General features: G+C 40.1%; 1 protein-coding gene across 1 annotated transcript; it reads left to right on the top strand.

Moving 5' to 3' along the window:
- The first annotated feature begins 3748 nt into the window (after window positions 1-3748).
- LOC122079824 (elongator complex protein 5) lies at window positions 3749-11917 on the top strand. Its single transcript, XM_042646570.1, has 9 exons — window positions 3749-4078; window positions 4162-4254; window positions 4511-4671; window positions 4795-4841; window positions 9511-9580; window positions 10161-10387; window positions 10473-10565; window positions 10665-10740; window positions 10884-11917. Exons 1-9 carry the CDS (start codon window positions 3912-3914, stop codon window positions 11081-11083), a joined length of 1134 nt encoding a protein of 377 aa, XP_042502504.1. The 5' UTR covers window positions 3749-3911; the 3' UTR covers window positions 11084-11917.
- The last annotated feature ends 120 nt before the right edge of the window (window positions 11918-12037 follow it).

Below are 12037 nucleotides of genomic sequence, written 5' to 3'. Positions count from 1 at the left end.
AAAAACAAAAAAAAACAAAACAAAACAAAACAAAACAAAAGAAAAAGTTATCGTCTAAGGTTTATGACTTGGTGGTTTTTGAAGAGCTATTTCAGGTGGGATTTTGGTCTCAAGTTTTTGACTCGGTGGTGCTTCAACAGTTGTTTTAGGTGGGACTTGGGCTTTGGCTTAGTTGCTGATTTCTTACTCGATTCTGGTGTTGGTATTGTATGGACTCGGGGTTGGAGTACTGGAGTGATGGGCATTATGATGTAAAGAAGTCCTTTGTCGAATTTTGCTCGGAGTCCATCGACGTCTCAATTGTCTATAATTTGAACATTCTTTTTGAAACGGCTCCATATGTTGTTGCCGAGATTTCATTCTCCAAAGATCTTCAAATTCTGAGGGGCATTATGCTGAACCCTTATATTTAAGAAAGAAGAAAGAAGTGAAGATTGAGAGATTCCCATGATATGTTCGATGCGCAGGGGCAAAGGCGGCACTGAGTAGGGCTGGCTGGTGTTGGCGACGACTGGTGATGATGCGCAAGACAATGGGTAGCAGCTAAGAAATCGGGTAGCATGGAGACATGTAGGGGGGTTTTGGCATGGTGGTTATAGGGAAGGGTGATCGGAGGACAGGGGGAGGTGGACAATTATTGGGGGTAAAAATGAAAAATATATCATTAATTAGGTGAAGGTTACTGTTTTGGGTAGTTTTGTAAAGTCAAACCTGATTTTGGGGGTTTTTCTTTTTTTGTAAACAAGAATTTCATTCAATTAAAACTAGAAAATACAACGTAGATAGAGGCATGAAAAACACAAGGCTTAGGTACAAAATACCGAAAACCAAATAATGGAATGTGACCAAGTTGCTTAACATGCCAAAGACAGCGGTCTTCCGGAGTAGGGAATAGTCAAAATCAAAAGATTCCTTAACAAACTTGCTATAAAAACAGCACCACGCAAATACAATATCCTTCATCACGAGGATAGGTATATCCAAAATAGCCAATAACGTAGCGCATGCCAAACACTAAGTATCATAGTATGCATACGACTCAATGCAAAGCCAATAACCGTCAAAACTGACTAACACCCTAGGCTTCCCAAATGTGATGACCAACATTCGTTCCCAGACTTGACTCCTCTTTCTTCTTTGTGGATCTCCATAGACACATGAAACATAGAATAGGGGTTTAACATGTATCTGGACTTCTACATCCAAAAGTCGAGAATCAGTAGATAAAATGTTTAGAGTAACACTATCCGTCCATAATAAAGCCAAAGCACCCGAGGCACCTTGTGGATCTATCGTGATATAATCATTGAAATTCCCTTGTCGAGAGACCCTATCAATTAGTGATTTGCGGCCCTTGGTCTCCATCAGATAAACAATATCTGGTCTGTCCAATTTGAGGAGATGATGAAAGGAATGCAGCGTCGAGGGACTCCCCAGCCCTTGACAGTTCCATCCCAAAGGTTTCATTGGTTCTTGTGGGGCTGATTCTCTCCCTCCTCCACGGGGTTTTTCCATAAAAAATGGGATTGAGATCCAGTTACTTCGGGACTCTCCATATCAGTATCTTAAGATCCGAGGGACTCGTCCACTGTCACTCGAGGTCGTTTAGGGATTGCATGGTGCAAGCCTGATGGGTCGGGTCATGGGAATCTAGTATGGAATATGGGATAACCTGGTGATTTTGAGCTGGTGAGTAAGCTAAAGGCCGTTGGGTGGTGAGGATACTTGGGTATGAATCTAGATGAATTGGATTGGATAAGTTGCAATTTGACAAGTGTGGGAGTAAGGCCGTTAAAGAGTGAGAAATTTTAGGGGTTTGAGGTAGTTGTTGGAGGTAATGGAGGAGGTGGTTACTAGGTGAGACGACTTAGGAGGCCATGATTGGTTGTGTTGAAGGATGTATTGATATCGGATTGGGTGGGTTGGAAGGGAGAGGTAGTAGGTTGGTATATGAAGTAGGTGAAAATAGGTGGTTAGTAGTAGAATTCCTCCCAAGATTTTCAGTTGTTGAGAGTCCCAAAGATTGTGGATAATAGGTAGGGTAAGTGGGGTGATGTGGCCGATGATCAGATATGGTGTGTTTAGGTATAGGCAGTTGAACTGGGGATACCACAGGATGCAGGGTCGTGGGTGGATAATTGGGTAAGGGTAATGGGTAGTTAGAGTTTGTGGAGGCAACCGAATTCCTGTTACCAAGAATGGCTGAAGACGATGATCGGTGATGGCCGAAGAAGGTGGTGGCAAGAGAAGTAGTGGAAGGGTTTTGAGGGAGAATAACTACACCATACTCCAACAATCTTGCATCTGGTGTAGGGCATCTCAAATAAGGTTGGAAGTGGCGGTAGGTAAAGGATGGACAAGTGCCATAAGGACATTGGTATATAAGCTTATGCTTCTGCCCATCTTTGAATAAGGTCTGGCAACGCTGCTCATCGTGGCCAATGAGACCACAATATTAACAGAACAATGGTAGGCGTTCTTACTTAAATCAACTGAGTGTTTCTCCCCACTGTGTGTACGGATCTGTATAGTGTCTTTCAATGGCTTACGAACATCAAGTTTAAGATGAGCTCTGAAGTATTGAAGACGCTTACCTGATCGGACCCCAGTAAATTGCATTAATCTGGAAACCTCTCCAATTTTCATCACCAAACGAGAAACCAATTTGTAATCCTACAACTCTTCAGGGATTTCATGAAGTTGGACCCAAATATCAGTGTATGCAAAAGACCAGTCTCGGGTTGGCTTCCATCGTTCCAGGATAAGCAAATTTCCTGCCACTGACCAAGGAGCATTAGGATGTCCATTGGATGTTCAAATTGAAAGAGATATGTATGATTCTTGATGGGAGAGACAATGATGGGATGGCTAGTGTTCCAAGCTGATATCAAAGCCTCTGTATTTCATGAACTTGGACCCAAATATCAGTATATGCAAAAGACCAGTCTCGGGTTGGCTTCCATCGTTCCAGGATAAGCAAATTTCTTGCCACTGACCAAGGAGCATTAGGACGTCCATTGGATGTTCAAATTGAAAGAGATATGTATGGTTCTTGATGGGAGAGACAATGACGGGATGGCTGGTGTTCCAAGCTGATATCAAAGCCTCTGTAACTGCTTGTTTTCTATACGGCTTTCCAGCTAAGACAAGACCAGCAAGCCATAAAGCTTTAGAGTGGTTTAGTTGGTCTTTAAACTCATCCGCTACAACAAAGACATCCTCATTGTTCGATTCATCATCTTCTGTCAAAGTGGTAGATGGTGCAGAATTGGATAAGGGTGGAGGTGGTGGTAGAAGCAAAGGTTTTGGCTGTGTTATCATGGTTAATAGCTAGAAGAGGAGTGTAGAGGACTTTAAGAGAAAGAAACACACACTAGAGGTCGGTGTAGAGACATGCTTTGAGAGAGAGAGAGAGAGAGAGAGAGAGAGAGAGATGGGATGTTGGTTCGTAAAAAATGATTTTGGGTATTACTGTTAACTAAAATATGAAATGGATAATTTTGTAAAAGGAACACAAGAGTGGGTAATCACCTAATTCTTCCCTATTATTTTAAGCGAGTGAAGCAAGAGATGCTAAAATGGATCATCACAATCGGTTAGAAATTAGAATGTAACCACGAGGGCATTTACGTCAAAGTGCAAAACTAATGGCCCAAGTCTCCTTAAGTCCTTAGTTTTAACTTTTAAGTGGGCTTTAATTAGGGGAACATTGAGTGGATCAGTCTCCGCTACCTTAAATGGGCCTTAACATTGGCCCGGTTTCACGTTACTCATCTCGATCTCTCCGTTCTGTGTACTCGGATCTTCTCTTGCTTTTCCTTTTCATTCCTGATTCCTTCAATCGTTTCGTTCAGGAGTGCGATCTAGGGTTTTAGTTGGGAGATTCGAGCTCCCTGGCACTTATTAAACTCATGGCCGAATCCATTTGCAGAGCATTGCGAGATGGGGCTTTGGAGGGAGAGCATGCTCCCGCGCTGACGATAAAGGATTCTATACTCTCTTCTTTCGGAATTGATATTTTCAACTTTGTTCTTTCTAGTATTGCGTCGAAAATCCTGGCTGGAAAATCACAAGCTCGGTCAGTTCATTTCTTCATTCTAACGGAAATTTCGTTTTGTTTATTCGCCCTTGTTCACTAGTTTATCTTTACTTTCACAACAGAGGTCTCGTGCTTGTCGCTTTTAGTCGGAGTCCGTCGTACTACATTGATTTGCTGCGGAGTCGGGGAATAGACGTCACCTCTTCCAATAAATGGTATGAATATCTCCTTCAAAATCTTATTTTTTTTTAGGGTGCAAATTCTGCACAACAGCTTGGGCGACTGTCCTATTGCCACATAAATAATTGAACAATTGTACTGTGTAGACGAACAATTTTCATTTGAAGTTGAGGGCTAGTTTATTCTCTAGTGAAAATTATGTTGAAAACGGTTCATCACTTATTCTCTTCTTTCTTTTCTGCTTATTGAACTGTTGGAATTGAACTGAACTGAACTAAACTGAACGTCCAGGCTATGGATTATAGACTGTTATTCAGATCCTCTTGGTTGGAAGGAACGGCTTCTGGGCTCTGAAAGAGTTGCCAAGGTCTCCGGCATAGCTGCAGAGACTCTTTGTAAGGATGTTAGGGATCTAGATAAGCTCTTTTCAACAATCCTCGAACATGGGAAGGGTAGGCTTCCACTGTTGTCATGTTTTGTGGTACTATAGTGCAGATGGAACTGGATATTCCATTAATTTTTTTTTAAGATTATTTAATTGATTTTTTATTTTCTCCCATTCCATATTGTTGCAGGTCTGGTAGGACATGGCAAAGTTCGTTTCTCTGTTGCCATTGACTTGGTAATCCTTCTTACTTGTGGTATTGGCATTGATATTATATTAATTTTAAAGAGATTGTAAAGAGATTAGTGAGGCCTGAATCTACAATTAGACTGAGGTCATACGGTGATCCAAGCCTTATGGCACTGTTAAACCTTTCTTCTGAAAGAAGTTGCTTGGTTGTGTTCTGGCTTCATTATCCATAGTTTGAAATTTCCATCAAAAGACCAAAAACTTGTCGAAATATATTGGTTTCGACAAGGGTCGAAATGAATTACACTGCAACGCAGTTGTGTTAATATTTTAGTCAAAATTTTGGTGAAATGACTGAATGACAAAAACGAAAAAGTGTATTAAATACCATAAATCGTTCGAAAGGGTGGGAAAATCATAGAATTCTGGATTGTTTTGTCATATTGCTTCAATCTTTGGCTCTATCAAGGCAATTTAGACTAGTACAATAGGTCTACTCATGGTTTAAAGTATCTCCGATACCGATACCCTCCGATACGTATCTTAAATTTAGCCGATCGATACGATACATATCGATACGATACATGTAATTTTTAAAATCCTTTCGTATCAATATATATCCTACAATGCATATCGATATGCATCAATACACCACCGATTTGATACAATACGATACGACATGCACCGATACGACTCTATGGAAAATATAAAATCGAGATGAAATATACATTTCGGTATGTTTCGATACGTATCGGTGAGTATCGGCATGTATCGATCGGTACGCAACGGTGAGTATTAGTGTGTATCGATCAGTACGTATCGGTACGTATTAGTATGTACTGATATAGTGTGCTACGGTCATATAATGGCCAAGATGAGTAATTTTTCAGAAAACACAATTTTTTGATGGGTTTTTGTTCCAAAGTTGCTATCAGCCATATTTCTCTCTAACTAAAGTGGAAATCAAGGTTGGGAACATGGATTTTACATTTATAGGACAACTACAAACCTTGAATTCTTAGTGCGATATCCTCACTTTAGTGTTTATGCATAATACTTGTTATCAATAGCTTTTTTCAACAAATTCTTTATGCAAAAGTGTTTAAAAAAATGTTTCCTATCCATTTATGTGTGTATCTTTAGTGTATCTTAGTGTATCTCCGATACGATACGATACCCTCCGATATGTATCTTAATTTTGACTGACCGATACGGCGACCGATACCGATACTTTAATCCTTGGGTCTACTTCACAGCATGGTGATCTATATCGTAGGTTGGTTTATCTTGCATATGTTGATGATGCCACCTATAGGGCTGTTGTGGTGGACTTTGATTATTTCTTCAAGTATAGTATGACATGGCCAACACTTTTTATTGAGTTCGAGTCTCGGTTGCAATGGTCCCAGAGGCAGCCTAGTGATTATGAGGCTCCCTGGAATAATATGTGGTATTGATTTGTATGGTTGCAAACTTATAATGTATTGTACATTCTACTTATTGTCTTCGATGACACTCTTGGAAAATTTATTGTGAATTTGTAATGTTTTTTTCACAGTTTGTTAATTGTGTAATGCTTTCCAATTTTATGATTACTCATTCCTATTGCATATTTCAATTGTTTTATTGAATGTTGTATGTTATAGGATTAGATTGTGTAGAATAGGCTACACAGTGTACATTGGTAACCTAGGGTCTACCATTTTGGGGTTTTTGTTTTTTCCAATCTAATGATTCAAATGTGTAAACATTTCAAAATAAGCACTACAAGAAGTTACAAGGAATATTTCAATCATTTGGCCACTGTAGTGACCATTTTGAGTTGATCTGCAAAATGCATCAAATTTCAAGCCTATTTCGTAGATTTCTACAGTATATTTCTGATTTCGAACCTTGAAACCGAAAGATGGAAATTTTCTCCATGCTTAATGGAATTTTCTAGAATCCAACAGTGGAACGCAGTCAAATATTTCCTGTGGTAACTAATGTGAAAAATTGATGTTGAGGGGCCTTTGACCCAAAAAAAGTCTAGTTAAATAGGAAAGTAAGTTCATGTTTGGTTGTTATTTGAATTCTTTTAGGGTATGACCACTCCCATACTGAACTTTACCAACTCAGCATGCTGGCATTTTTCCTGCTTCAAATTGTTACTTGTCTGAGGGATGATTTCAGACATCCTACTATAAGTTGTAAGCTAAATCAAAGGCATTGTATGAAGCAGTATCCTCAGACATATTGCATTTGTTCTATTAAACTGGACTTTACCAACTCAGCAAGGACAATTTGAATTGTTCTTTTACTACTTCACTGCCTGGGAGTTCCCCGGTATTTAAAGGCATGGTTTGACAGAACTGAAATTGAGACAAGCTGTTTACAAGTTGGTCTTGTCGGTAACAAAGCGATGTCATTTGGTACTTCTCCGTCAGCAACATTGCACTGCTTGAAATAGGTCTCTCTCTCCTTCCCCCCCCCCCCCCCCACACTTCGGTGATTTTTTATTTGTTAAGTAGGTCCGAGAGTGACTTCAAGTCAAATACAAGATTACAATGCTAGCGTGATTATTATAATGTTGGGCATGTTCTTTGTTCTTTGTCTTCTAAAATTTCTCATTGAACCCTCTACTGAATATTAAAGAGTTAGTGATCACTTCTTACTTATACCCAGAGATTATAATCACATCGACCTCTGCTTCTTCACCTCTTCCTTGGGCCTTGACATATTACATGGGAGAAAGCTGGCACCATCATTGTAGTACGGGTCAAAAGGTCCCCCCCACCACCACCACCACCACCAACTTTGGCGTTACTCCATTTGTAGGCCCTCTGAGGACAATAACAGGATTGAAAGGTGAGTGCTTACCAACGTTGATCGTTGTAAAAAAGACACCAAGTATTCCCTGACTTGCCTTAGCAACCTCACCCAACAAAGAATGAAATAAAACTGAATGTTCGAAATCAAGATCTCATGTTCAAGAAAAGAAACCTAGTTTCCGTCTTAGCAAGGTTAGATAACTTCTCGAATTGAATCCAATTTCATTAAGAACATAAAATGGATCATTCAGATTCCCAAGCAGAGGAGAGCGAACAGAAAACCCCCAAGTCTCCAATAGAATTAGAACTTCGACAGTAAAGAGAGGAGGGGAGGGAGAGAAGAATAAGGGGAGAGCCGGAGAGGGGCCGGTGTTGCATAGATCAGGGCTGACAGAGTGATGCAGTTGGCCGATGGACTTAGAAAAAAAAAAATCTTTGATTTGCTTTTCTTTTGTTTTAGAAACAATTTCCTTTGAAATTAGCTAGCTTCTAATTTTAGAATAGTTTCCTTTTCAGTAGTTGCCATTAATTGTTTGATTTTTCCTTTATATTGGATATGTAAATAATGGAGAAGTTTAGTTTTAGATTTTGAAGAATAGAAAATTGATTAAGAGTTCTGGTATGAGAACCATGGCTGCCGATTCCCCCTTCTTCTTCCTCTCAAATTTTCCAATTTCTTCTCTTCTTTCTCTTTTCATTCTCTTCTTCCTTTTATTATTCTGGTTTCCTTCCCCTCTCCTCTCTTCTTCTTTCCCTGTTTCCGTATTCCCTGTTACTGGTTACAAGACACCATCTCTGCTGGGCGGTGATACCTAGCACAGAACAAGAGCTTGTTGCATCCTTGTTCTATACCGGTTGACTCTGAAATTTTGGTTGAAGGCTCCTACCTTGAAGGTGATTCAGACCCTAGAGGATCACCTCCAAAGTCCTCCTCTGCGGTGGGTTACAAGACTGGTTTCAGGACTGAACCCCAGGCTGCCGCTGGGTCCTATTTCAAGTTCCTCCCGCAGCCTTCCAACCTACAGATCCCAAGGTTAGTTTTGTGGGTTTGTTAGAGCACCTCCTTGGGAATCCTCGCTTGAAGTTTCAGAGCAAACCGAGACCTGCTGAGGAACTTCTCTCGATTTGAAGCTGTCCCACCTTTCCGCCCTTGTTTTGGTCCTAGGAAGAAGATGACACAATCGTGAGTTGCCCCTTTTCTGTCTTTAAATTCTGATTTACCATTATGCCCTTTTTTTGGTCTCTAATTCTTTCATATCCCTTGTTCCTATCTTACTTCTTATTTTAGCCCCATCAAATCACTATTAATTCCTTTTAAGTCCCCTCTTCCAAACTGCTCATTAATAATCTGTTTATTTACATAACTGCCACTGGTTTGTTTAAATTAAATTATTTGTTGATTGTGGGCCCATAAGCGATCCGATTCCGACTGTTGGAACCCGGATCCGCATCACAGAGGGAAAGAGGTAGTGGTTCCCGGGAGAGAGAGAGCTAGAGGTAAGTGCATAGTTCTTCCTACCCTTTCATCTCAATTCATCAAAATGATCCAAGAGGGTAGAGGAAAATGTAGTGAAGTGAACTACTTCACTCTCCATAGTGACATGTAGGGGGACCCTTTATTTTAACATGTTTTGCTACAGTTTAATCTTAGGCCTTTAGGCTCCTAACATTTGTGTTATTTAAATGGTCTTATATGAGATCAGTTTTTATAGTCTTTTGCGTATAGCACTCAGGCTGCCCGATACCGCCCTAGAAGAGTTCTGGATCTGGTCTGGTTTGATTTAAGAAAATGTTATACTGTCATGCTTCATGTGCATGTTTAACGTCGAACCTCGTATATTGTCTTACAGTTGTCCTCTTGTTCCTATTTTTCTCTCCCTGTAATGTGCATGCTAATTCTTTTCCAGGTAAGTACAATGCTGAGGCATGCATTGCTGCCATGCGTTGCAGGTCTTATAAGCAATCTTCGCAGTCATGGTATGATGATCTGATAACTTATTATATATAGTGTTTTATGATTTTTACTGGGAATGGAAATTATGCGGTTTAAAGGGTTATCCACCCTTCCTGCCTGGCCCTAATGGTCTTTTATTGTATGACTCTCATCAGGTTAGGATTTAGGACTGTTAGGTTGTCTGGTATTGGGAAAACCCTGGCTACCCACCCTGCCTGGCCCAAATGGTCTTTTATGGTGTGACTCATCAGGTTAGGTTCTGTATATTATTTGGAAAACACTGGCTACCCACCTTGCAGGTACCTGCCGCTGTTACCTTGTGAAATTGATGATCCCCGGGCATGTTTATCGGCAGTTTTGGTTTTCCAAGATGGTGAATGCTGCTCATTTGCCTTCGCTGACATCAATTAATGGTTCCTCCATAACCCCACCCCATGTTGATAGACTACCTTGAGGTGTCTATATGATACAGATTCCTCTCTCTTTTTTTTTTTTTTTGGGGGGGGGGGGGGCTTGGTTGGGGTTATGGGTGTTGTGGGGAGGTTGAATATAATATTCAAAATGTATTCTGATGACGCATTTTCTATTTTTGTGTTCTTTCAGATCAAGTTTCAAGTATCTTTTGGTTGATCCACTCAGACCTTCACGAAGCCAGGGTTACTACAGTTCTTGAATATATGTCCTCCATGGTTGCCAACTTGGAGCCAATTGTTCAATCCAGTGATGGCCAAAGAGGAAATTCAGATTGCCTTTTACAGCTTGAGCAGAATTCTAGAAAAGGAAAGCTCCATGCACGGTTTAAGCGTCGAAATGGAAGAGTTAAAGTGATGGTAAACTCTCTCTCTCAGGTGGAATTTTTCCTATCAAATATTGTTTGCTGTAAGTGATCTAACATTTTGCGAAACTTCTATGTAGTATGAAGAGTTTTATGCGGAACAAGCAGGCATTAAATTTGTCACTGCTGTTTCTTCTGGAAATGGAATGGTTGATCACAACCTCTTACCAAAGGTTGGTTTTGCAATTCCATTAAGCTTTGGATTCTTGGGTTTTTTGGGTGACTCTCTCTCTCTCTCAAGATCTCAACTTATATGAAGTTTCTTTCAACAGGTGCAGTTCAATCTCCAGTTATCAGAAAAAGAACGGATTGACAGGGCAAAGGTTGTGCTTCCATTTGAGCACCAAGGTAGGGTTGTACTTTTTGAATTTCAATGATGAAAATTTAGCTTTTACTAGTTCCTTAACTGCAATAAGTAAGTTTGTTTGAAGTTTCTTATAATTTGGTCTATATGTTATGGTGAATTTTCTGATAATTTTTGCTTATTTTAGGAAATGGAAAACCTGTTCAGATTTATGATGGCCGTCAATCTCTCCCAGAAGGCCAAAATGATGTAGTGATGCTGACTTCAACCAACAAGAATGCACAAAAGGAACCTGTTTCTGGCATGGGTGAGATACACTATGTTCGTGATTCTGATGATGAAATGCCAGATTCAGATGAAGACCCAGATGATGATTTGGATATATAGCCCTATTTACTCCCTCTTGCTAGCAACCTGTTGGTGATTGAATACTTGGATGGTTGTTGATGTCTTGTCCTACAAAGCAAATTTTAAGTGTGTTTGCCCAAGTTTCAACTCAAGAATGCTGGGGTAGACGTTGCTCGCAGGCAGTGCTCAATGGGTTGCTTATACTTCTACTGAAGAAAAGTTTGCGGGTGCTCAAGGGATGTAGTACGCTGGAGACTTCACACTCGTACTTTGAAACGGGATCTAACTGGAGGCACAGTTCATGATTTCACTTCATGGAATGGTTTTGCCCCACCAAGAACCAAAGAAAACAAAATGTCAAAGGAGTTCAACCTGCTGTTCGATGGTGAAATTTAGAAGTTGAATCACAGGGTGCAGTTGTCGAGTGCAACAAGTGGTGCATGCATCATATAATACTGCCAGCAACTCATAATGTAGTGCTATTCCACCATTGTGGTGGATGTGAAAACCACGTATTTGGCAGGGACATCAGTGAATCACATGAATCCTACTACACGTGCTTCTAGAGGTGATGTCTTACATCTTCAAAACCGGATCAACTGAACCAAAGGAGATGCAGCAATATCTTTGTGATGTGTTTTCCAAATGGTCTGAAGAATTTTGTTTCTTTGTTTTTTTTGGTAGAAGAAAGTTGTTTCTAAGTATGTTAACCTTGATCACCTGCATAGTTCAAACTAGGCTAGATCCACTAGAACTGTTTGGAAGTGAGACAATCCACGGATGATCTACAAGCATCTGAGAACCGTCTCTAGTTATGATATTTGTCATGTTTCTCAGTTGCTTTTTATAATTATTCAAGAGGTATATCTGCAATGATCAATGGAGCAAAACAAATAAGTGGGTAATTCTCCATGGAGGGCAATTGTGCGGTTGCATTTCAGTACTGTAATGGTTTTCTTTATTGTTGTATAGTTTAATTTTGCTTGTAGGAGA

The sequence above is a fragment of the Macadamia integrifolia genome, chromosome 5 (genome assembly GCF_013358625.1).
Source record: "Macadamia integrifolia cultivar HAES 741 chromosome 5, SCU_Mint_v3, whole genome shotgun sequence".
NCBI lineage: Eukaryota > Viridiplantae > Streptophyta > Magnoliopsida > Proteales > Proteaceae > Macadamia > Macadamia integrifolia.
Note: the sequence above shows the minus strand (reverse complement) of the source record. Positions and strands in the feature narration are given on the sequence as shown.

Coding starts and splice junctions, on each gene's coding strand:
- LOC122079824 (XM_042646570.1), top strand. CDS start 3,912: ATGGCCGAATCCATTTGCAGAGCATTGCGAGATGGGGCTTTGGAGGGA. Junction 4,672..4,794: donor AATCCTCGAACATGGGAAGG/GTAGGCTTCCAC, acceptor ATATTGTTGCAG/GTCTGGTAGGACATGGCAAA. Junction 10,566..10,664: donor ATCACAACCTCTTACCAAAG/GTTGGTTTTGCA, acceptor TTCTTTCAACAG/GTGCAGTTCAATCTCCAGTT.